Source organism: Bufo gargarizans, chromosome 1 (genome assembly GCF_014858855.1).
Source record: "Bufo gargarizans isolate SCDJY-AF-19 chromosome 1, ASM1485885v1, whole genome shotgun sequence".
Lineage (NCBI taxonomy): Eukaryota > Metazoa > Chordata > Amphibia > Anura > Bufonidae > Bufo > Bufo gargarizans.
Genome location: NC_058080.1, coordinates 697412918 through 697439453, shown reverse-complemented (window position 1 = coordinate 697439453; position 26536 = coordinate 697412918). Strand labels below are relative to the sequence as shown.

Below are 26536 nucleotides of genomic sequence, written 5' to 3'. Positions count from 1 at the left end.
AATACTTATGTCCCTGCCAACTTTTAAATCTATAGTGAATACATTTACAAAAATGTCTAAAAGGCCCCATGCACACGGCCGTTGTTCACAGCCGTGTGCGGGCCGTGGAACCGCGGCCTGGATCCCTCCTGAGAGCAGGAGCGCACAACGTCACTGGTTGCTATGACGCCGTGCGCTCCCTGCTGCCGGCACAGTACAGTAATACACTGGTACGATCTATACCAGTGTATTACTGTACTGTGCCGGCAGCAGGGGGCGCACGGCGTCATAGCAACCAGTGACGTTGTGCGCTCCTGCTCTCAGGAGGGATCCAGGCCGCGGTTCCACGGCCCGCACACGGCTGTGAACAACGCCCGTGTGCATGGGGCCAAACTCTGTTTTCACTTTCTCATTAAGGGGTATTTAGTGCAGAATAATTATATTTTTAGCACAAGGCCACAACATAACAAAATGTAAAAAAAAGTAAGGGTCTGAAGACTTTCCGAATGCATTGCAGGTTGAAAAGCTTTTGTCATCTAGGAGGAGGCCATGGTGCTCACCACAGCGCTGTGGCCTCTTCAAACAACTGATAGGTGGCAGTGTCTTCCGCCGGTCAGATTCCTATAAAACACTCGAAAAACCCTTTAAATTTTATTCTGGACCATTGCAATGTTAAACTTCAGACTATAACTTTTTGGAAAACTTGTAATTGGTTTTTAAGCGCTAATGGTTTTCCCATGTTATACAGTGATAGCATATCTCTAGGATATGTCATCACTTTGTGATTGCTGGGGTCTGACGTTTATCCTGAGCATAAAGAAGATGTAGTCCAGGTTTATTGGTTGGTCACCTTCATTGTTTTTCCCTGGACAGTGGTACCCAACCTACTACGTTTATGGCATTGCATGTTGAATGTGGTTTAGATACACCTGTCTTTCCTTGACCACTGTGTGTTGAAAATATACAGGTCCTTCTAAAAAAAATTGCATATTGTGATAAAGTTCATTATTTTCTGTAATGTACTGATAAACATTAGACTTTCATATATTTTAGATTCATTACACACCAACTGAAGTAGTTCAAGCCTTTTATTGTTTTAATATTGATGATTTTGGCATACAGCTCATGAAAACCCCAAATTCCTATCTAAAAAAATTAGCATATTTCATCCGACCAATAAAAGAAAAGTGTTTTTAATACAAAAAAAGTCAACCTTCAAATAATGATGTTCAGTTATGCACTCAATACTTGGTCGGGAATCCTTTTGCAGAAATGACTGCTTCAATGCGGCGTGGCATGGAGGCAATCAGCCTGTGGCACTGCTGAGGTGTTATGGAGGCCCAGGATGCTTCGATAGCGGCCTTAAGCTCATCCAGAGTGTTGGGTCTTGCGTCTCTCAACTTTCTCTTCCCAATATCTCACAGATTCTCTATGGGGTTCAGGTCAGGTGAGTTGGCAGGCCAATTGAGCACAGTAATACCATGGTCAGTAAACCATTTACCAGTGGTTTTGGCACTGTGAGCAGGTGCCAGGTCGTGCTGAAGAATGAAATCTTCATCTCCATAAAGCTTTTCAGCAGATGGAAGCATGAAGTGCTCCAAAATCTCCTGATAGCTAGCTGCATTGACCCTGCCCTTGATAAAACACAGTGGACCAACACCAGCAGCTGACATGGCGCCCCAGACCATCACTGACTGTGAGTACTTGACACTGGACTTCAGGCATTTTGGCATTTCCCTCTCCCCAGTCTTCCTCCAGACTCTGGCACCTTGATTTCCGTACGACATGCTTTAATCTGTGCCAGCTCCCTGGCGTAGTTTAAGGTACTTTTCCACGTCCAAAACTGGTGTAGAAAATGATGAATGAGAAGGGACTGCTGGCCCACCATCTTCACCCACGCCAAGGCCCCTTTTTTTGCCACTTTGCAAAAGTGGAGTGAGCTGGAAAGTCAGAGATTTTGCCACAAAACACCTTTGTAACAAGATCTGCGACATAAATATGCCAAAGAGTGGTGTAAAAATGTTATTAAATGACCCCCGTGTGTTTTGTGACTAATGCACCAAACATAGGGCTCGAACTGAGTCTGCACAGAGCATGAGTGACCTCAGAAGGTAAGTTCCCCTACACTTTCGTTGGCTAAATAGCATTTTTTTATTTTATTTTTTGCCTTGTGGCTTTTTGTGCCTATAATATAGCATATGATTACGACATCTTTATAGTATACAGAAGTCTGTAACTGCTTTGTATATTTCATAATCGGTCTCTAAGTGAATACTAAATGCTTCCGTCTGAGTAAAGGGCAAGTGCAGAAGTTTCCTCAGATCACATCGACACCTCCATTTGTGGTTAAATTTGTCATTATTGTGGGAAATTAAAATCCATATTGTAATAGGAAGTGAACTACTAGAGTTTCCATTCAGAGGTATGTCAGAGCAGGGTCATGGGAACATGTGTGAACTTACTGCAAATATAGCACTTTTATCTTCAAAGCTTGTGAAGATGCCTTCAAACCGCATGGCTTGTCTCCAGCAAGAATGCTGGCACTTTCCTTGTATTAATATTCAGCCGTTAAATGTTTGTCAGAACATTGGCGTGTGGGAGAGTGATAAATTTCCCCCCAAAAGGTCAAAATATCACTAGTCTAAAAAGTTTTAGAATTCAATTAGTTACTAAAACAGACCTGTCAGGGTCGTTGATGGATCCTCTTTTTTTAGGTGGTGTTTTTCTAACTCCCATGTGGATGCTTGACCATTGCACCAAAAACTCCTCCCCAATCTCATCCATCTACAGGAGAATATATTATGTAACTGTTGATACTCCATTACAGGTGCTCAGGTAAGAACCGGACCCTCAGAAGGTGGCAATAAGTAGTGATGGAAGCGCTAGGAAATGCGACAACAGTCTCTGGAGAAGGGCGCTAGGCTAGACCCACACTAGACATTTATCCTTCTTAGAGGGAAGAATGGGACCTGTTGGATTTTCGACTTCCAACAGTGAACTCGACTCTCATCATTGACAGCCACATGGATGCTCAGCCACTCAGAGGGTGCAAGTACATGAAAGAGGATGTGTCAGCCAGAGGGACATTCACAACTATTCATTTTATGTGAATGGCCTTCAATAGATGAGATTACATGCGTTCTACTGTACCCCCAACCATAATAGGAACAGTCTTCATGTCAATGGCCAACTTACCCAAACTTAGTACTTTTGACTAATGGCTGTGCTTGGCATTGCAGCTTGGCCCCATTCACTTGGGGATGAGTTGCTCCTAGGCCATGTAACCAATGAATGTGACGTCACATGGCTTGGGCAAAGTTGAAGAAGGCTGCGGTGCTACTGCGAGCTCTGCTGCATTCTCAAACAGCTGATTGTCGGGGTCTCGGGTGTGGGACCCCCACCAATCAGATACTGATGACCAATCCTGAGGATAGGTCATCAGTGAAAATCGCTTGGAGAACCCCTTTAAGCCATTTTGAAGTTCCTTAGACTTTGTAACACATTAAGGAGTAGAGATCTGCCTTTTCATGGACTCTGTCATGATTGAGCATCTAGTTGGGCTTTAAGGATTACTGTTTAAGTAATCTGTGCTTTTCTTATGCTAAACCCAACCTGTGGCAATTCCTCATTAAAGCTGTATGTTTTTTTTATTTTTTTTTATAGTCATTTGGCTTCATTATGAGTGATCTAGGTGGGTATGATGAACTTTTCGGATGTTTCTCAATCTGTTACATAAGTTTTGTTTCCACATGCAAACATCAAGATGATTTTTAAGCAGTTGTTTCCACTTATAATGAGAGGTTTTACGTCACAATAAACAGATACCAGATTAGCATTGTTTAAGATTAGGAATGTTTTTTAAATCTGTTTCTTTTGATAAAATCTTGGAGTTTTTTTTAGACTGAGATGCAATTTTAGCTAACATTATTACGAAAGAGAACCAATAACCCGGCGCGCATTATGTTCGGATGTCTACCTACCTATCAGAATGTTTTATGGTGAAAGCTCACTGAGACACCCATCCAAAATGTCAATGGCCCGTGTACATAATAGGTATATGGTGGAACTGAAAATTTACTTAAGGAAATGTAGTCTTGATAAGCAGTTGGTCTTGCCGAGCAGGTGGTATTTTGGTGAGGTTTCACTGCATTTGCATTGTATATCGCTTGTGTAAAAGGCCACAGCATAGGGTTCCTTCTGGGACCCCATAACATGCAGGATCCTGTTCAGGGGCATAGCTATAGTGGAACCGGCTGCTTTGGGGCCCAAACTTAGAAGGGGCCCACCAAAGATGAGGGCTAAAGGATTTTATTTTCAGGGCCCCCTCAACAGTATTATACAAAGACATTATATACAATGACATTTTAGGAAATGGACGCATCGGCTGCCAGACCTTGTCGGAGTTTTTTTTATGAAGTTTTACTAAAACTGTTTCCTATAGTGGCTGTTGGAGTTGTGTTCTAATTGGTTGAAGACCACTCCAGGAGATACAATTTGGTGTTCCTGGATTATAATGCGGATATTCTGGCTCTACTTTGCCATGTGAATAAAAACTTAAAAAGCTATATTCTTGTGTCCACTTGCTCCCCCAAATTCCTATAACTTGGTCTCCAAAGCCTTTTGTTTTCTCCGTTAATCTAATTTTGGTAATCTTTTTTAATCCGAAACATTTTGATGATAAGTTCTAGGACTGTAAGATCATAGACATTTTCTCCTGGAGACTTGCATGGTTGGTAAAGTTCAACATTCATGGGACAGAAAGATTCTCATCTTAGAAATTGATGGCATGTCCTCAGAGTATGCCATAAATTTGTGTCCCACCTCCCAGCCGTTAGCAGCATTTATGTCCGTGCCTATGTTTCTGCTACAACCGTAAAACGTTTTTGACAAGATGAAGGTGAAGTAAGTCATGCCCATATTTACGCCAATGTAGTTGGAGGTTGAACTACATACTCTTCTTGGCATTTTTAGGAGGCTCCCTTAAAACATTGTTCCTTTACATAAATAAGGGTAGCACAGCGGCTCAATGGTTAGACCTCTTTCCTCACATCTCTGGGATCATGAGTTTGATTCTGACCATAGGCAACATCTGCATGGATTTTGTATGTTCTCCCTCTATTTTTGGAGTTCTTCTAAGATTACTTCTGTTTACTCCCTTACTCCAAAAGCATATCTGTAGGTTAGTTTGAAATGTAGATTGAGCTCCAGTGGGGGTTAGGGATGTGAGGGATGTCTGTGTACAATGCTGCAAAATATATTGGCCTGCTATAAAAAAAAAAAATTGGACATTGAGTCGCTAAACAGTGTAGTGATGGTGTCAGTGTACAGATCACCCCCGCTGAACTCTGTTATGGTATACGTTATAGTGCACAGTCCTATGGAAGAGAGCACATCGGGATAACCTCAGGTTGCCCATCAAACCCCATGCTCTGCTCACTGTCTCCAGCTTTAGAAGCTTAGCAGTTCCCCAACATGTTTTCCAACCTCTATCAACACCAGACCAGTGACCTCCTCGTCCCATGTTTAACAACCTCCCATGTGCCTGGTATCAGATTAGTATAGACGCGACAAATCAGCCATTGGGTTATCTTGGAGCATGTGAGAGATGCCATGCAGCACTGTGCCCATCCTGACAATGCCGCCTGTAGAGACTGATTATTATAGACCCATTTATTTATCTGTTTCTATAATTGTAGTCCATTTTTTTTAGGGACGAAAGACATGTTTCTTCAACTGAGAAGCTCCATTCAAGTCCAAGTTGTAAAAAAATAAAAATAATACAGACAGAACATTTGTTTTCGCGCATTTCCATGTCAGTGGGTGCTAAAAACTAATCTGAGGGTAATGTGTTCGAATGTCTGTTTGCAAATGTAAAGAATATGAGATCAACCCAGACTTAAAGGATTGAAGGCTGTAAAGCTGGCGTGATAGCACATATGATTGCCTCCTGATCTAGACAAGCTACGCTATTCACACATCTGAGGCTTCAGAGACGCTGCTTCCATTGAAGTTACTCCCACACAGTCATTGGTCCTTACCTCTGAAAATCAGACTTGCATGGTGCAGAATTTTTTTTGCATACCCACTTGGTAGACGGCTGTAAAATTTACCGACAAGGATAAAAGCTTGGTGGGACCCATCAGTCTCCTGTAGCAGACACGCTTAAATTTCCTTGTCTATTAGGTGCACAATTATATGTAATGTAGATATAAATGTAGCACTATGACACAATAGGGGGATTCACTAAGCCGTCAGTGGAGAAATCTATAATGTGCCATCCGTATAATAATTCTGTGACATGCGGGGTGCTCTTTGTAGCCGCTCTGTTTACTAGTTGGGGGGTCTTTAAAGAGGCCCCCCTCTAATAACTCAGTTGTATGTAAGCAGAACTATAGAACAGTGGTTCTTCTGCAGCAGTGTACAGAGAACTGATGTCTATTATAGAAGGGGCAGAACTATTATAAATGTATAGACTCCCCCTACACCAGAATTGAAAAAGATGGTTATTAGATAATTGCCACCAACATAATGAGCAGAATAAGCCTTAGGGCTCACGTAAACGACCATACGTACTTTGAGGTCCACAAAACACTGATCCATAAAAAATACGGATGGCATCCATATGACATCCGTATCGCATCCGCATCGGGGATCCGTTGTAACAGTGCCTTTGCTTGTCCACAAAACAGACAAGAATAGGACATGTTTTAATGTTTTATATTTTTTGCGGAGCTATGGAACGGACAAAGGGATGCGGATAGCACACTGTGTGCTGTCCACTTATTATTTTTTTCTGACCCATTGAAATGAATGGGTCCACATCCCATCCGCATAAATAACGGAACGGAAACGAGATACGCTCGTGTGCATGAGCCATTAAGGGCATATTAGACGGGCAGATTTTCTTCCAGATAATCAGTAACAAGTGTTCCTATGAACGCTCATTAGTGATCATCTGGCAGTCTAATACTGCCTCTTATTGCCTAATGAATGAGCATGCTGAAAGATCTGGATTTGCCACCAGCAGATCATGCTGTGTAACCACGATCTGCTGCCGGCACACAGCTGTCCTGCATGGGGACAAGTGATGGCATAGTGATCGCTTCTCCCCATGCTGTGGAGGACATCACTGCATATAATAGAAGTGGTGTCCTCTGCTAGCTATCTGGCGACTGCAGCGATGTCCTCCGCAGCATGGGAAGTAGCCATCACTGTCATCGCTCATCCCCATAAGGAGCAGTGTGCCGATCATGATTACACAGCGCGATCTGCTGCTGCCAAATCCAGATCTTTCAGCAATGTTCGTTCATCGGGCAGTTAGAGGCAGTATTAGACTGCCAGAGATCGCTAGCGATTATTGGGCAGCAAATCTGTCCGTCTAATATACCCTTAAAGGGCTTCTGTCACCCCACTAAAGTGATTTTTTTTTTTTTTGGGCTAGTGAAATTAGTTATATTGCGATATATGACAATATAATTGTGTTACTTACTTTGATCCAGCAGTTTCTGCAAAAAACGAAGTTTTAATATATGTAAATTCGGTCTTACCAGCAAGTAGGGCGGCTACTTGCTGCTAGCTGCTGCAGAAATCCGCCCCCTCGTCGTGTTGATTGACAGGGCCAGCCGGGATCTCCTCCTCCGGCCAGCCCTGTCGGCATTTCAAAAATCGCGCGCCTGTGTTGATTCGGCGCAGGCGCTCTGAGATGAGGAGGCTCGTCTCCTCAGAACTCCCTCAGTGCGCCTGCGCCGATGACATCACCGAAATAGAAGACGTCATCGGCGCAGGCGCACTGAGGGAGTGCTGAGGAGACGAGCCTCCTCATCTCAGAGCGCCTGCGCCGAATCAACAGAGGCGCGCGATTTTTGAAATGCCGACAGGGCTGGCCGGAGGAGGAGATCCCGGCTGGCCCTGTCAATCAACACGACGAGGGGGCGGATTTCTGCAGCAGCTATCAGCAAGTAGCCGCCCTACTTGCTGGTAGAGACCGAATTTACATATATTAAAACTTCGTTTTTTGCAGAAACTGCTGGATCAAAGTAAGTAACACAATTATATTGTCATATATCGCAATATAACTAATTTCACTAGCCCAAAAAAAAAAATCACTTTAGTGGGGTGACAGAAGCCCTTTAAGAGTCCTTTTTACACAAGAGCAATTACAGCCCTGAACAAGCACAATTCGATGATAGACAGGTGTGGTTCCCACTTGGTCCTAAAGGGGTTAAAATAATTTACAGTAATCATAATTTGTTGAACACCAGGCATTGTACCAGACCTTAGATGACGTCTGTGGACTCCCATCACTGGGTTTGCTTCTTTTCCCGGAGACTGAGTTCATTCTACGCCTCGGAAAAGTGTGTGGATGTCCAGTGATTCATCCACCGACAGAATTTTCTCCAAGAGAATTACAATTTTTTCCCTTAAAATTAAGAACAACACCTTCTTAAATTCTGTTCCAGACCTTTTTTCCCCCCCTCCATTCATTCTGCTTTACACTTTGTCTCAAGCCATGCAGCTAATACAGTTTAACAAGTACTTTCTGTTTCCTCTTCACCTCTGATGCCATCGTCTTGGGTTCAGTCTCAAGCTGCTTTATTACAGCTTTGTGTTTCTATGTCTGTTCATGACAAACGTGCTACTGTACATTTACACAGAGCAATTTTTGCCACTGGCTGCCTCTGTGACGGGGGGCCTGTAGCAGACATAAAGTGCAGCCTGTTGTGAACTGCTGAGTGGGAGACTGCCAAAAACTCAGCAGCCTGAACTACTGTAACCGAGGAGAAAAGGGAGTCTTCTGTCATCCTCTCTGGATTTCTCTCTTCTGTTGCTCTTTGCCTTTCTCTTTCACTCTTCCTTTTGGTCTCTCTTGCGCTTTCTGTCTCTTCCTTTCAGGCTTACTCTCTCTGTCTCTAGTGCTTCCTTCCTGTGTCTCGCGCCATCACTTGGACTCCGATCTAGCCAGCTTTTCCTCTATGGCTCTTTATCTTTTTAGCTCTATCTTTCTCTCTAACTCTTCCTCTGGGCTCTCTTTGACTCTTCCTTTTGAGCTCTCGCTATCTTTCTAGATCTTCCTCTCGGGCTCTGTATCTAGATCTACCCCTCAGTCTCTCTCTTCTCTCTCCCTCTAGATCTTCCTCTTGGGCTCTGTATCTAGCTCTTCCCCTCAAGCTCTTCTCTCCTGCACTCTCTCTAGCTCTTCCTTTTATATAGCTCTTCCTCTCGACTCTCTATCTCTCGCTTTTTCTCTCATACACTCTCTTCCCCTCAGTCTCTGTCAGGCTGTCTTTCTTGCTAGCTCTTCCTACATATAGTTCTTCTTGGCTCCTTTTTGTCTTTCTATCTAGTTCTTCCTCTTTGAATTTCTCTCTTTCTAGCTTGTCCTCTCAGGCTCTCTCTCTTGCTCTTCCTAGAAATAACTCTTCCGCTTGGCTCTCCTTCTTTCCCTTCTCGCTAGCTCTTCCTCTCAGCACTCTTTATTTCTAACTCTCTCAGGCTTTCACGATCTTTCTAACTTTTTCTCTCGTTCTCTCAATAGTTTTTACACTCGTTCCCTTTTTCGCTCCTTTTTTTTTGTGCACTCTAGCTATTTTTTTTGCTCTTACTCCTGCTCTTTCTCTGTAGCTCATCGTCTCAGTCTTCATATTTGCACTAGATGTTTTTGTAAGGTTTGTCTGTCTCTATTCTCATTTTCGGAGTGATTGTTAACTTTGACTTTTACTTTGCAGGTCATTGAGCACTTCCACACTGCGGCAGGCACAGAACCAAACACAAGATGCAGAACTCATCACCGTAGATGAAAAAGTGGTAAGGATAGATGAAATATGGGCATGCATCGAAAATGGTGTAATTTATATATACAATAGCCTCCCAACTGGAGCAGGTGTTGTATTCAATTTGATATTTTTTAAGCTTTTTTACTTTTAACATTCTTGTCCATGGGGGTAACCATTTTGTTGCTGTTAGCTTGATCTAATAGCACAGCTTTATTTTGGAACCACTATAAATGTTTTTTTTTTTTCAGAACCTTAGGATTTGTGATTATTTGGGGTGACCAAAATGTCTGACACCCCCTGTTAGCAGAGAGGCATTGGATGGTTACTGCTTCTTCACCGCAATGCAATTCATGTTCTTGCAGCTATCTTTGGTATTGATGTTTGACCCCAGGTGAATGACAACATACAACCAGGTTGGCAAGAACAACGCTTGCTAGTTCTTTTGTGAAAGAGTCAGAACTTGCCGTTAAATGCCGCAACCTCTTTCTGTGGATAGGTGAGGGTAGCAGTGGTCAGTTCTCTTCCCCGATCACATGGACTATTCTTAGGATAGGCTTTCAGTGTTAAAAAGCTGAAATATCCATTTAAAGAGCATCTGTCAGCAGGTTTGTACCTATGACACTGGCTGACCTGTTATTGCACTTGGCAGCTGAAGACCTCTGTGTTGGTCCCATGTTCATATGTGCCCACATTGCTGAGAAAAATGATGTTTTAATATATGCAAATGAGTCTCTAGGAGCAACGGGGGCGTTACTGTTACTCCTAGAGGCTCTGCTCTCTCTGCAACTGCCGTGCCCTCTGCACTTTGACAGGGCCAGGTGTGATGACTTTCACTTCACTCCTAATTGCTCTTTTTATTACAAGACCCTGCAATACAGGTCACAGTTGTAGAGTTTCTTGCATCCTTTACGCCCTAGGTTCTGGGTGATGCTCTGGCACGCCTTGCTTACCGTTACACCGTTGCCATCTATGGTATTGTTTCTTTTATGAGCGTTACGGCACAATAGAGGAATGATGAGTATTTTTAGATTAGAAAAAATGATACCCTTTCAGCGATAGTTTGTTAAAAAACCTTATAAATCAGATTTAATCTGGATCGCTTTTTCTTAGTCTGGTACACTGTGCTACACCTGGGAGCACATCCCGTATTAGTGTCTTCTGCCAAAAACCATTGTGGCCTTTAATGGGAGGACAGGGTGAGTGGATTTATGGCCATCATTATTCTGCAGATAAAGCATTAGATGGCAGCAAGGTTTGTGAAAAAATTTTGGGCGCCTATGACGTGATCAAACACATGCAGAACTGTTCATGCCAAGGTTTTACTAGAAAAATGATAGAACGCTGGAATACAAATGAATGACTTACAGTTGCCTATATTAGAAGGATCTGACCGATGAACCTTTAAAGGGGTTGTCTGGCGATCATCTGTAGAATCCGGCAATGCCACATTCGGTGAACGTGACCTTACCTGAAAATACTGAATCAAATCATTGAAAATGATGTATTACCGTTTTATTCTATGACCCGACAGCACCCCAGTCCAATGGAGGCAGAAGGAGCAGAGAGGTCACTGCGGGCCCCAGTGCTCAGACTTCCACGATTAATGTACCGCTGTGTTCTCATACTTATGTGATTGTTCGGCAGAATAATCCTAGAATACCCAGGTTTTCAGCCAGATTTCCATAAGCTTGGGACAACTTGCATATTAGCATTTCCATATCTCAGTGGATTACATTCCAGTCAAGTTTTTCATGTTGTCAAAAATTCCTCTCATTATTTTTATTCTTCCCCTGACCTGAGCGCATCGCTCCGGAACGACTCTGGATCACACATTTTTGTTCCAGTGCCTACTTAGGTGGAGTAGCTTCAGCGCTGTCCAAAGGCATAGGAAAACGAATAATAAGTAATAATTCTGTCCCATAATGTGTTGTCTGGACTGACCGGTCATTTGCATTACCACTCTCCAGTCTTTACAACCATTTTTAACCCCTTAAGGACATAGGACGTACCGGTACGCCCTATTTCCCGAGTCCTTAACCACTTCAGCCCCGCTAGGTGAAACCCCCTTCATGACCAGGCCACTTTTTACACTTCGGCACTACACTACTTTCACCGTTTATCGCTCGGTCATGCAACTTACCACCCAAATGAATTTTACCTCCTTTTCTTCTCACTAATGGAGCTTTCATTTGGTGGTATTTTATTGCTGCTGACATTTTTACTTTTTTTGTTATTAATCAAAATGTAACGATTTTTTTGCAAAAAAATGACATTTTTCACTTTCAGCTGTGAAATTTTGCAAAAAAAACGACATCCATATATAAATTTTTCGCTAAATTTATAGTTCTACATGTCTTTGATAAAAAAAAAATGTTTGGGCAAAAAAAAAATGGTTTGGGTAAAAGTTATAGCATTTACAAACTATGGTACAAAAATGTGAATTTCCGCTTTTTGAAACGGCTCTGATTTTCTGAGCACCTGTCATGTTTCCTGAGGTTCTACAATGCCCAAACAGTAGAAAAACCCCACAAATGACCCCATTTCGGAAAGTAGACACCCTAAGGTATTCGCTGATGGGCATAGTGAGTTCATAGAACTTTTTATTTTTTGTCACAAGTTAGCGGAAAATGATGATGATTTTTTTTTTTTTTTTTCTTACAAAGTCTCATATTCCACTAACTTGCGACAAAAAAAAAAAAATTCTAGGAACTCACCATGCCCCTCACAGAATACCTTGGGGTGTCTTCTTTCCAAAATGGGGTCACTTGTGGGGTAGTTATACTGCCCTGGCAATTTAGGGGCCCATATGTGTGAGAAGAACTTTGCAATCAAAATGTGTAAGAAATGACCGGTGAAATCCGAAAGGTGCACTTTGGAATATGCGCCCCTTTGCCCACCTTGGCAGCAAAAAAGTGTCACACATGTGGTATCGCCGTACTCAGGAGAAGTTGGGGAATGTGTTTTGGGGTGTCATTTTACATATACCCATGCTGGGTGAGAGAAATATCTTGGCAAAAGACAACTTTTCCCATTTTTTTATACAAAGTTGGCATTTGACCAAGATATTTTTCTCACCCAGCATGGGTATATGTAAAATGACACCCCAAAACACATTGCCCAACTTCTCCTGAGTACGGCGATACCAGATGTGTCACACTTTTTTGCTGCCAAGGTGGGCAAAGGGGCACATATTCCAAAGTGCACCTTTCGGATTTTGCAGGCCATTTTTTACACATTTTGATTGCAAGGTACTTCTCACACATTTGGGCCCCTAAATTGCCAGGGCAGTATAACTACGCCACAAGTGACCCCATTTTGGAAAGAAGACACCCTAAGGTATTCCGTGAGGGGCACTGCGAGTTCCTAGAATTTTTTATTTTTTGTCACAAGTTAGCGGAAAATGATGATTTTTTTTTTTTTCTCTTTTTTCCTTACAAAGTCTCATATTCCACTAACTTGCGACAAAAAATAAAAAATTCTAGGAACTCGCCATGCCCCTCACGGAATACCTTGGGGTGTCTTCTTTCCAAAATGGGGTCACTTGTGGCGTAGTTATACTGCCCTGGCAATTTAGGGGCCCAAATGTGTAAGAAGTACCTTGAAATCAAAATGTGTAAAAAATGGCCTGCGAAATCTGAAAGGTGCCCCTTTGCCCACCTTGGCTGCAAAAAAGTGTCACACATCTGGTATCGCCGTACTCAGGAGAAGTTGGGGAATGTGTTTTGGGGTGTCATTTTACATATACCCATGCTGGGTGAGAGAAATATCTTGGCAAAAGACAACTTTTCCCATTTTTTTTATACAAAGTTGGCATTTGACCAAGATATTTCTCTCACCCAGCATGGGTATATGTAAAATGACACCCCAAAACACATTGCCCAACTTCTCCTGAGTACGGCGATACCAGATGTGTGACACTTTTTTGCAGCCTAGATGCGCAAAGGGGCCCAAATTCCTTTTAGGAGGGCATTTTTAGACATTTGGATCCCAGACTTCTTCTCACACTTTCGGGCCCCTAAAAAGCCAGGGCAGTATAAATACCCCACATGTGACCCCACTTTGGAAAGACACCCCAAGGTATTCAATGAGGGGCATGGCGAGTTCCTAGAATTTTTTTTTTTTTGCATAAGTTAGCGGATATTGATTTTTTTTGTTTTTTTTCTCACAAAGTCTCACTTTCCGCTAACTTAGGACAAAAATTTCAATCTTTCATGGACTCAATATGCCCCTCACGGAATACCTTGGGGTGTCTTCTTTCCGAAATGGGGTCACATGTGGGGTATTTATACTGCCCTGGCTTTTTAGGGGCCCTAAAGCGTGAGAAGAAGTCTGGAATATAAATGTCTAAAAATGTTTACGCATTTGGATTCCGTGAGGGGTATGGTGCGTCCATGTGAGATTTTATTTTTTGACACAAGTTAGTGGAATATGAGACTTTGTAAGAAAAAACAAAAACAAACAAAAAATGTCCGCTAACTTGTGCCAAAAAAATTGGCTGAATGGAGCCTTACCAGGGGGGGGGGGGGATCAATGACAGGGGGTGATCAATGACAGGGGGGTGATCACCCATATAGACTCCCTGATCACCCCCCTGTCATTGATCACCCCCCCTGTAAGGCTCCATTCAGACATCCGCATGATTTTTTACGGATCCATGGATACATGGATCGGATCCACAAAACGCATGCGGACGTCTGAATGGAGCCTTACAGGGGGGTTATCAATGACAGGGGGTGATCAGGGTAATCAGGGTGATCACCCCCCTGTCACTGATCACCCCCCCTGTAGGGCTCCATTCAGACATCCGCATGATTTTTTACGGATCCATGGATACATGGATCGGATCCACAAAACGCATGCGGACGTCTGAATGGAGCCTTACAGGGGGGTTATCAATGACAGGGGGTGATCAGGGTAATCACCCCCCTGTCACTGATCACCCCCCCTGTAAGGCTCCATTCAGACGTCCGCATGATTTTTACGGATCCATGGATACATGGATCGGATCCACAGAACGCATGCGGACGTCTGAATGGAGCCTTACTGGGGGGTTATCAATGACAGGGGGTGATCAGGGTAATCAGGGTGATCACCCCCCTGTCACTGATCACCCCCCCTGTAAGGCTCCATTCAGACATCCGCATGATTTTTTACGGATCCATGGATACATGGATCGGATCCACAAAACGCATGCGGACGTCTGAATGGAGCCTTACAGGGGGGTTATCAATGACAGGGGGTGATCAGGGTGATCACCCCCCTGTCACTGATCACCCCCCCTGTAAGGCTCCATTCAGACGTCCGCATGATTTTTACGGATCCATGGATACATGGATCGGATCCACAGAACGCATGCGGACGTCTGAATGGAGCCTTACAGGGGGGTTATCAATGACAGGGGGTGATCAGGGTAATCAGGGTGATCACCCCCCTGTCACTGATCACCCCCCCTGTAAGGCTCCATTCAGACATCCGCATGATTTTTTACGGATCCATGGATACATGGATCGGATCCACAAAACGCATGCGGACGTCTGAATGGAGCCTTACAGGGGGGTTATCAATGACAGGGGGTGATCAGGGTAATCACCCCCCTGTCACTGATCACCCCCCCTGTAAGGCTCCATTCAGACGTCCGCATGATTTTTACGGATCCATGGATACATGGATCGGATCCACAGAACGCATGCAGACGTCTGAATGGAGCCTTACAGGGGGGTTATCAATGACAGGGGGTAATCAGGGTGATCACCTCCCTGTCACTGATCACCCCCCCTGTAAGGCTCCATTCAGACATCCGCATGATTTTTTACGGATCCATGGATACATGGATCGGATCCACACAACGCATGCGGACGTCTGAATGGAGCCTTACAGGGGGGTTATCAATGACAGGGGGTGATCAGGGTAATCAGGGTGATCACCCCCCTGTCACTGATCACCCCCCTGTAAGGCTCCATTCAGACATCCGCATGATTTTTTACGGATCCATGGATCGGATCCACAGAACGCATGCGGACGTCTGAATGGAGCCTTACAGGGGGGTTATCAATGACAGGGGGTGATCAGGGTAATCACCCCCCCTGTAAGGCTCCATTCAGACGTCCGCATGATTTTTTTACGGATCCATGGATACATGGATCGGATCCACAGAACGCATGCGGACGTCTGAATGGAGCCTTACAGGGGGGTTATCAATGACAGGGGGTGATCAGGGTAATCAGGGTGATCACCCCCCTGTCACTGATCACCCCCCCTGTAAGGCTCCATTCAGACGTCCGCATGATTTTTACGGATCCATGGATACATGGATCGGATCCGTAAAAATCATGCGGACGTCTGAACGGAGCCTGACAGGGGGGTGATCAATGACAGGGCGGTGATCAATGACAGGGGGGTGATCAGGGAGTTTATATGGGGTGATCAGGGGTTTATAAGGGGTTAATAAGTGACCGGGGGGGGGGGGGGGGGGTGTAGTGTAGTGTGGTGTGGTGTTTGGTGGGACTGTACTGACCTACCTGAGTCCTCTGGTGGTCGATCCTAACAAAAGGGACCACCAGAGGACCAGGTAGGAGGTATATTAGACGCTGTTATGAAAACAGCGTCTAATATACCTGTTAGGGGTTAAAAAATTCGGATCTCCAGCCTGCCAGCGAGCGATCGCCGCTGGCAGGCTGGAGATCCACTCGCTTACCTTCCGTTCCTGTGAGCGCGCGCGCCTGTGTGCGCGCGTTCACAGGAAATCTCGCGTCTCGCGAGATGACGCGCCGATGCGTCCAGGAGGAGAAAAGCAACCACCTTCCGGACGCATCGGCGCGTTAGGCGGTCCGGAGGTGGTTAAGGACCGAGGACGTACCGGTACGTCCTGACTTAAAAATGTAATTCCGGCGCCGCGGGGGTTAATCGGAACGGGATTTCGGCTGAAATCATTCAGCCGGCATCCCGTAACAACGCAGGGGGGGGGGGGGGGGGGGGGGGTCATTGGACCCCCCCCGTATCGGCGATCGCAGAAAACCGCAGGTCAATTCAGACCTGCGGTTTTCTGCGTTTCCGGTCCATTCGGGTGTCCTGTGACCCGATGAACCGGAAAAAGACTACGATCGGTGGCGCAATTTTACACCACCAATCGCAGTCCGAGGATTTGAGGAGGCGGTGCTGGCCCTGGTGCTGAACACTGCTGTCCAGGGTGCTGATTGGTGCAGGGGAGAGAGGCGCGAGATTCAAACTTCCTGCGCTCCTCTCTCCCCTCCTCTTCCTGTTCTGCACGAGCACCCGGCAGCATCGTCCAGCACCAGCTCCTGTGTCCCCCTAATCGCCATCCATCACCCTCCTGCACCCATCGCCACCCAGGTAGGTTAGGGTCAGTGAGGGAGAGGCACCGTTAGGCAGGGAAAGAAGGGAAAAGTAAGTTAGGAAAAAAAAAAAAAAAGTACTTTTATTCCAAACATCCAAACTTCCATCTATCCATCTAACCCTAACCCCGACCCCCCCCCCCCCCCCCCTGCCACTTGCCCCCCCCCCCCCACCAGCTCCAGCCCCACCACTGCCTCGTGCTGCATATGGGTCTAGTCCAAAAACCCAGTGTCAGGCAATACTGTAGTGGGGACGTCCTGTACCAGACCCCACTGTACAGTATGGTCATGACACGTCACCGGTTTGAGGCCATCCGGAAATGTCTGCATTATTCCGATAATGCAGCATGTCCACCCCGAGGTGATCCTGCCCATGACCGGCTGTATAAGATACGGCCGGTCATCGATCACTTTGGGGCCACATTTCAGCAGGCCTACGTACCTGGAAGGGAGGTCGCGGTTGATGAGTCTCTCGTTGCGTTCAAGGGGAGACTCAGTTTCCGCCAATACATTCCCACAAAGTGGGCGAGGTATGGCGTGAAGCTATATAAAATTTGTTAGAGTACCTCAGGGTACACTTACAAATTTCGTGTGTACGAGGGGCGAGATTCCCGTATTCAACCCCCAGAATGTCCCCCCACTCTGGGTGTTAGCGGGAAACTCGTGTGGGACCTTATGTACCCACTGCTGGATAGTGGTTACCACTTGTACGTGGATAACTTTTATACCAGCATTCCCTTGTTCAGGTCCCTTGCCGCCAGATCCACGTTCGCTTGTGGGACCGTGCGGAAAAATCAACGCGGCCTCCCTGCCTACCCCCTCCAGGTACCTATCCCCAGGGGTGAGACCCGTGCACTTACCAGTGGAAACCTGTTGCTGGTCAGGTATAAGGACAAGAGGGATGTCCTTATGCTGTCCACAATCCACGGTAACAGCACCACCCCAGTCCCTGTGCGAGGTACCACGGCAACGGTCCTCAAGCCCGATTGTATCGTCGACTACAATCGGTATATGGGAGGAGTTGATCTCTCTGATCAAGTCCTCACGCCATATAACGCCATGCGCAAAACCCGGGCATGGTACAAAAAAGTTGCGGTCTACTTAGTGCAGGTTGCCATGTACAACTCTTTTGTACTATCCCGAAGCGCTGGCAGCACAGGGACATTCCTCCAATTCTATGAGGCAGTCCTCAAGGCCCTGATCTTTTCGGACCGGGAAAGAGCAGGCCGGAGTACCTCGGGAACTGGAGGCGCCCGGATCGTCCCTGCCAACACTTTCCAGGTGTGGTCCCCCATACTGGAAAGAAGGGACGAACCCAAAAAAAGTGCAGAGTGTGTCACAAGAGGGGGATACGGAAGGACACCACTACTCAATGTGACACGTGCCCCGATCATCCGGGCCTCTGCGTTATCGATTGCTTCAGGGAGTATCACACTTCCATGGAGTACTAAATTTTTATAATCCCCAACAGTTCACTAGAGAACATAAAACACTATGGCTCTCAGACTTTGGAGACACGAAAACAATTTTTCTTTCCCCAAAAAATATTAGTTTTAGTGCAGGCATCCTCAAACTGCGGCCCTCCAGATGTTGTAAAACCATAACTCCCAGCATGCCCAGACAACCTACAGCCATCATCAGGGCATGGTGGGAATTGTAGTTTTACAACATCTGGAGGGCCGCAGTTTTAGGATGCCTGCTTAGTGTCTCCAAAGTCTGAGAGCCATACATATTGGGCATCGTCGCGTGCGTAAAAGTCGTCGCTATAAAAATAACTTTTTACCAAACGCCTCGGATGAACGGTGTTAAAAATATAAAATAAAAACGGTGCCAAAACACCTATTTTTGGGCAAAATTTAAATCCATTTTGCCGGTAATAAAGCAAGGGTTAACAGCCAAACAAAACTAAACATTTATTGCCCCAATTCTGTAGTTTGCAGAAACACCCCATATGTGGTCGTAAATGGCTATATAGCCGCACGGCAGGGCATAGAACGAAGCGAACTCCATACGGTTTCTGGAAGGCAGATTTTGATGGACAGTTTTTTTTTTTTTTTTTTTTGACACCATGTCCCATTAGAAGCCCCCCCCCCTGATGTAGCCTAGACTAGAAACTCCAAAAAAGTGACCCCATCTAAGAAACTACACCCCTCAAGGTATTCAAAAGTTACTTTACAAACTATGTTAACCCTTTAGGTGTTCCACAAAACTAAATAGCGAATGTAGAAACAATTTTAGAATTAAATTTTTTTGTTACATTGCCTCAAAAAAGAGTAATATAGAGCAACCAAAAATCTAATTTACCCCAAAAATAGTCCCAAAACAACAACCACCTTATCCCATAGTTTCCTAGATGGGGTCACTTTTATGGAGTTTCTACTCTAGGGGGGCATCAGGGGGCTTGAAAGGGTACATGGTGTAAATAAACCAGTCCAGCAAAATCTGCCTTCCAAAAACCGTATGGCGTTCCCCTTCTTCTATGTCCTGCCATTTAGCCAAATAGTAGTTTACCACCACATATGGGGTGTTTCTGCAAACTACAGAATCAGGGCAACCCATTTTGAGTGTTGTTTGGCAGTTAACCCTTGTTTTACTCCTGGAAAAAATTGATTATATTGGAAAATTTTCCAAAAAATAGAAATTTCTAAATTGTTTCTCCATCTGCCATTAACTCTTGTGGAACACCTAAAGGGTTAACAAAGTTTGTAAACCCAGTTTTGAATACCTTGAGGGGTGTACTTTCTTAGATGGAGTAACTTTTTTGAAATTTCTATTCTAGGGGTGCAACAGGGGGCTTCAAATGGGACATGGTATAAACAAAACCAGTCCTGCAAAATCTGCCTTCCAAAACCCATATGGTGTTCCCCTCCTTCTATGTGCTACCGTTCGGCCAAACAGTAGTTTACGACCACATATGGGGTGTTTCTGCAAACTACAGAATCAGGGCAACCCATTTTGAGTGTTGTTTGGCAGTTAACCCTTGTTTTACTCCTGGAAAAAATTGATTATATTGGAAAATGTTCCAAAAAATAGAAATTTCAAAATTGTTTCTCCATCTGCCATTAACTCTTGTGGAAGACCTAAAGGGTTAATAAAGTTTGAAAAAACAGTTTTGAATACCTTGAGGGGTGTAGTTTCTAGAATGGGGTCATTTTTGGGAGGTTTCTATTATCTAAGCCTCACAATATGACTTCAAACCTGAACTGGTCCATAAAAAGTGGGATTTTGAAGATTTCTCAAAAATTTCAAAATTTGCTTCGAAACTTCTAAGCCTTGTAACATCCCCAAAAAATAAAATATCATTCCCAAAATGCTACAAACATGAAGTAGACATATGGGGAATGTAAAGTCATCACAATTTTTGGGGGTATTACTATGTATTACAGAAGTAGAGAAACTGAAACTTTGAAATTTGCTAATTTTTCAAAATTTTTGGTAAAATTTTTATTTTTTTATGTAAAAAAATTAACTTTTTTGACCCAGTTTTAGCAGTGTCATGAAGTACAATATGTGACGAAAAAACAATCTCAGAACGGCCTGGGTAAGTCGAAGCGTTTTAAAGTTATGAGCACTTAAAGTGACACTGGTCAGATTTGCAAAAAATGGCCTGGTCCTTAAGGGGTTAAGGGAGATGGGACAGGGACTAACCAGAGTAGGAAGGATTGTATTCATTATCATTTTCACAGATTTTTTTTTTTAACACGGCAGAACTTTTGATATGGTAGGAGTCTGTTTTCTAATTGCCTAAACAAGGGGGCAGCTGAGACCCCCCCCGCACCCCTTTAGTTTTTGTTTGGATATCGGAGCGACAGTTGTACGGATTCTTAGAAAGTCCATAGACTTTCTTGAAACTGTAAAACGCTAGCCGTGCTCTGCGAGGACGGCTGAACAAAAACAAAGGGGCACAGTTCTCAAATGGGCTCTTCTCCCCCTTTATCAACTCGGTCCCCCGCCGATCCAAAACTGTCAGCCTCAAGGGGACTCGTCCCTGTCGCAGTCTGCTGCGGGCGTGCAGGGATCCGGAGCGACACGGGTACCGGGGAGCAGGTAAGTATAATCCATGCAATAGGCCCGAGCATTGGGGGGGATATTTTAGATATCGGATCACCATTTTAACATTTCTGTTGACTTCAGAGATAGGAAATTCCCATCCTGATTTGTATTCTGGAAAGTGTACAGGAATCGGATATTGGGAAAGCTGATAAGCTGACTTCCTATTACAGGACCACGCTGGAGTCCAGTGACCTCTTTACAAGGAGACATTCTTTCACAAATGTTTGTACAGACTGACTGCATGGCCGGGGGCTGGATTTTATACACCTGTGGCAATAGCACTGAATGAAATACCTGAGGTGTGCCCCAGTACTTTTCTCTTATAATGTATCTAGTTACTTCATGTAGCTGGAACACAGCAGCCTTGTATGCAGGATATTTCTGGTGGTTTAAACCATCCCCAAATCTGTCACCTTGGTTAAGTGACAGTAACCTCACTTGATGAAGTGTGGTGACCATCAGGCTGGCTGTTCTCTGCCGGTGCCTACTAGCTGTAAGGTTACCAGTGTAGAAGGAAACAGAAAGCAGATGTCACTGGTTAGGTCCCACATTTTTTAATGAAATCGTTTTTATGTCTGTAATAGGCAGAAAGAAATGAAGCCAAAAAGGAGACTTTCAGGCTGGACTCTGTGAGCCAGATTTATCATTAGCTCAAGTCAGAATAACGGAGTAAAAAAAGTCGAAAATGTTTGCGCAATTGCTAAAACTGCGCAAAAATTTGCAACTTTTTTCTGCTCTGCACTATGCTCGCCAGTTTTCTGAAAGTGGGCGTGTTTTCTTATGTAAATGAATCTCTAGACAGATTTACTATTGCGACTATTTAAAAAGTTGCAAAAAAGTCGCAAGAAAATGTGCAATTTCACTCCAGTGAGGACCATGCTTATCTTATGAGACTTTTTAATAGAACATGCGACTTTTTCGTAAAGACGTGCGACTTTTGTAAAGCTGCTTACTGACGGATAAACTGCTACCGTCAAACCACATTTATTACAGTCTGAAAGGGCCGATCATAAATCTGACTTGGCTAAAACTGACTTTAGCCATATGTGAAAGTGGAGTGAGCTGTCAGTCATGATAAATCTGGCCCCGTGACTTTTACTTAGGCCTCATGCACACGACCGTTGTTGTGTTCCGTTCCGCAAAATGGGGTTCCGTGATCCGTTTCCGTTTTTGTTTCTGTGTGCCTTCCTTTATTTTTGGAGGATCACCAGACATAAAGGAAAGTAAAAAAAAAAAAAATCGAAGACAGGTTTGCCATGCAAATGATAGGAAAAAAACGGACGCGCGGACACAGATGACAATCTTGTGTGCGTGTTTTTTAGTGGTCCCATTGACTTGAATGGGTCTGCAAACCGTTTTCCGCGAAAATAATAGGACAGATTATATTTTTTGGACGGACTGGAACCATGGATCACAGGCGCGGATGACAAACGGTGCATTGCCGAGTTTTCAACGGACCCATTGAAAGTCAATGGGTCCGCAGAAAATCACGAACAACGGACCCGGAATAAAACAACGGTCGTGTGCATAAGGCCTTAAACTGTGGGTTACCATCACCATCTTGCAGAGTTTCCACATATAGTAATGCACAGAATACCATTGGCAAAACTTCTTCTGGAGCTACATGTATGACTCCTTTGGATCTTCATGCGCCTCCCCCACTAGGCACATTTTATGTGTGGATCTCTAGCTTTCCTGATGTCTGTTTTATCAAATGTGTGTTCTCCATAAAATATCAATTCAAGATCATCTTTTCTTCTATGTTGCCACCTTCTTTTGTTATTCTTCCTGAAAATGCATGAAAAAATTGCCAACTTAGTTGCTCTTGAAGAGGTTGTCATCTCAAACATTGGTGGCACATCACTAGGATATGTCTCCAATGTCTGATAGGTGCAGGTCCCACCTCCTGGGACCCGCAGCGATCTCTAAAACACAGCCTGCAAATACGCGGCCGCCTTCCATTCATTTCCATTTTTCATTCATTTCTTTGATTTGATTCAACGTTATTGTCATTACGCATATAACTACAAGGTAACGAAATACAGTTTGCATCTAATCAGAAGTGCAAAGGGCAGCAAGTGCAATAAAAAACAGGTTATATACAGATAAGGATAGTGTAGAAAGTAGGAATAGTTATGTACAGATTATGTACAAATAAGTATACAGGTGTTTATATTGCTATATAGAGAGCAAATACGGTATACAGATGTACTATGGACAAATATACAGATGTGCTGATGTACACATTATATACAGATAAACTGTTCTATTGCTATACAGGCGGCAAATACACAGATGTACTATGAACAGTTATACAGATGTGCTATGTATATACACATTTACAGATGTATAGTAAACAGATCTGCAGAATGCTTTGAATACAGCTCCAGAAGTGGAAGAGTAGCGCTATGGACAGACTGTAATGAGTACGTACTATAGCAGAGACTTGTGCTATGACAGTGTCCCACTATAGCAGTATCCAATGTGAACATACTGTGAATGTTGAGAATGAATGACAGTCATGGTCATAGGAAGGGATGGCTGGAGGGAGGAGTGTAGAGGGTTAAGTGAGTATGGATGAAAGGGTTCAGCGGGGGACTGAGTTCAGTAGGATGACAGCTGTGGGGAAGAAACTGTTCCGAAACCTGCTGGTTTTAGTCTAAAGGTTCCTGTAGCAGTCTTATGGAAGGAAGGAGCTGGAAGAGTGTATTGGCAGGATGAGGAGTCCCTAAGAATGATGCGTGCCCGGTGTAGACATTTCTTGTGAACATCTTCAGTAGTAGGAAGTGGAGTCCCTGTGATGCGTTGGGCGGTTTTCACCACCCGCTGCAGTGCCTTGCGGTCAGCAACAGAGCAATTCCCATACCAGACTGTGACACAGTTGTCAGGATGCTCTCTATCGCATAGCGATAGAAGTTACCCAGTATGTCAGCAGACAGGTGGTTTTTCTTCAGTGTCCTCAAAAAAAAAGAGGCGCTTATGTGCCTTCTTGACCAGGCTAGAGATGTTGGTTGACCAGGACAGATTCTCAGAGATGTAGGTCCCGAGGAACTTAAAGCTGGAAACCCGTTCAACAGCCGTGCCATGTTTGTGGATGTGGTCATGGGTGTCTCTCTTCTCCTTCCTGAAGTCCACAATGAGCAGGTTATTGTCAGTAATTTCAAAACTAATAGACCACAGCACTATTTCAGAAACTGGCAAGGTTGGGTGCACGTCTAGATTATGTTCTTTAGCTCCACCTCAAGATCTGTAGAAATCTCACAAATTTGTAGACAGCACTCTGTGATGGTGATGAAAATACGTGATAATTTATTTCATTTCAGCCGGGCACAGTGGTACACAAATTGCAACATTTCGGGCTAACACAAGCCCTTCATCAGGCTGACAAAAATTAAATTTGCATAATCGCCTACACGCCCACTCTGCGCTGATTGAGATCGCCCAGCAGTATGGAATACTTCCTGTGTGTTGCAAGCCTCACTTTCGCATGGTTCCGCCCACTTGTGCGGACATGTGATGCCTTGCCACCAATTAGGGACCTCTTAGTAGTACTTAACATGGCGCTCCGCACTGCAGGCTTGCGCCGGCTATACTTGAAATGTGGTCCTCTTAGTGGTAAGTTTTTTGAGCCTATGGCTCTACTACACCATTCTTATGTCTACTATGGGGCAGTATATGCAGTATATACAGTGTTTGTTTCTCCCTGTAGCTGTAACTTTCTCCACTATCGTCTCTGTAACTTTTTCCACTATTGTCTGTGTTACCTTTGTAGGTTGTCATCACTTTTAGCCTGTCTGCATTTATTTAGTGCTTAGTATATTACTCGGATCAAATCTCTGATGTCCTTCATCATATATCTGATCTGACTATGATACCACTTTCACTTATTTTTGATGATGGAGTTGGATCCATACCTAGGCCTGCAGTCATAGGTGAAAAGAGAGTAGAGGAACGGGCTCAGCACACAGCCCTGTGGAGTGCCAGTGTTGAGTGTGATGGTGGTGGAGCAGTTATTTCCTGACCTAACATGCAGAGGTCCATGATCCAGTTACAGATAGGGTTGCTGATTCCTAGATCCACAAGTTTAGTGATCAACTTAGAGGGAATGACTGTATTGAATGCTGAGCTGAAGTCAACAAACAGCATTCCTGCATAAGTATTCTTGTTGTCCAGATGTGAGAGCGCACAGTGAAGCGCTGTAGATACAGCATCCTCTGTGCTCCTATTACTAAGATAGGCAAATTGGTGAGGATCCAGTGTGGGGGGCAAGCATAACTTTAGGTGTGCCAGGACCAGTCACTCAAAGCACTTCATAACTATAGGCGTGAGTGCTACAGGGCGGTAGTCGTTCAGGCACATTGGTGATGAGTGTTTTGGCACTGGCACAATAGAGGTGGTCTTGAAGCACGCTGTTACTACTGCCTGGGCCAGCGACAGGTTAAAGATGTCAGTGAAGACCCCTGCAAGCTGCTCAGCACATGCTCGAAGCACGTGTCCAGGAATGCCATCAGGGCCAGCAGCATTGCGAGCGTTGATACTGCTCAGTGTGTGATGGACATCTATGATGGTGAGAGTGAGGGTATGGCGGTCATCAGAGGGTAATGTTTTGGCAAACCTTTCCTTATTGTCCATATCAAAACGAGCGTAGACGTCATTTAGCTCATTCAGGGAGGACACAGTCATAGCTGTCTGTGGAATTACCGAGCTTATAGTCAGAGATAGAAATCAATAGGAAGGGCACCACGCAAGTGCGGCCTCCGCTCTATTCGCTTCTCCGTGGCTAGTGGAAATCGCCAAGCCAGCATTCCGTTATTTTCAGCAGTCCCATAGAAATGAATGGAGGGTGGCCGCGCTTCTTCAATTTGCGTGCTCCATTCTAGAGACCTTTGGGACCTGCACCTATCAGACATTGGGGACATATCGCTAGGATATCCCACCAAATGTATGAGATGACACAGCCCCTTTAGTAATGACACTACACATTCTGGTGCTGTCTCTGTAGACAGTCCTTATTGACAAGGGGAATAGTAATACTTGGTTGACAGATGAATCGTGCCTTTTTTAGAAAGCCTAATACAGAGACCTAAGAGAAGGTACTATATTGTGATTTAAAAAATAAATAAACATTTTTAGGGGTATTATATACATGTACTAAAACAGGCATGTCTGTGTTTAAATTGGCTGCTGTGAAATACAGGCATCTCTTATATAGGGCTTGTCCACTTTTTACTATTGATGACCTATCCTTATAACAGATCGGCGGGGGTCTGACTCCCTACACCCCCCAACGATCAGCTGTTTACCTTATCACTACAGCAATTGCAGCGCTGAGCAGGTGTAATTACAAGTATGGCGTCTTCATTCACTTCTATGGGACAG

At 44.4% G+C, this 26536-nt stretch overlaps 1 protein-coding gene across 1 annotated transcript in view; it reads left to right on the top strand.

Moving 5' to 3' along the window:
• The window catches only part of NDUFS4 (NADH:ubiquinone oxidoreductase subunit S4), a 163304-nt gene that overhangs the window by 24650 nt on the left and 112118 nt on the right, over window positions 1–26536 (top strand). Inside the window, exon 2 of the mRNA XM_044276235.1 lies at window positions 9705–9783. Coding sequence (XP_044132170.1) covers window positions 9705–9783 — 79 coding nt within the window. The remainder of the gene's footprint in view (window positions 1–9704; window positions 9784–26536) is intronic.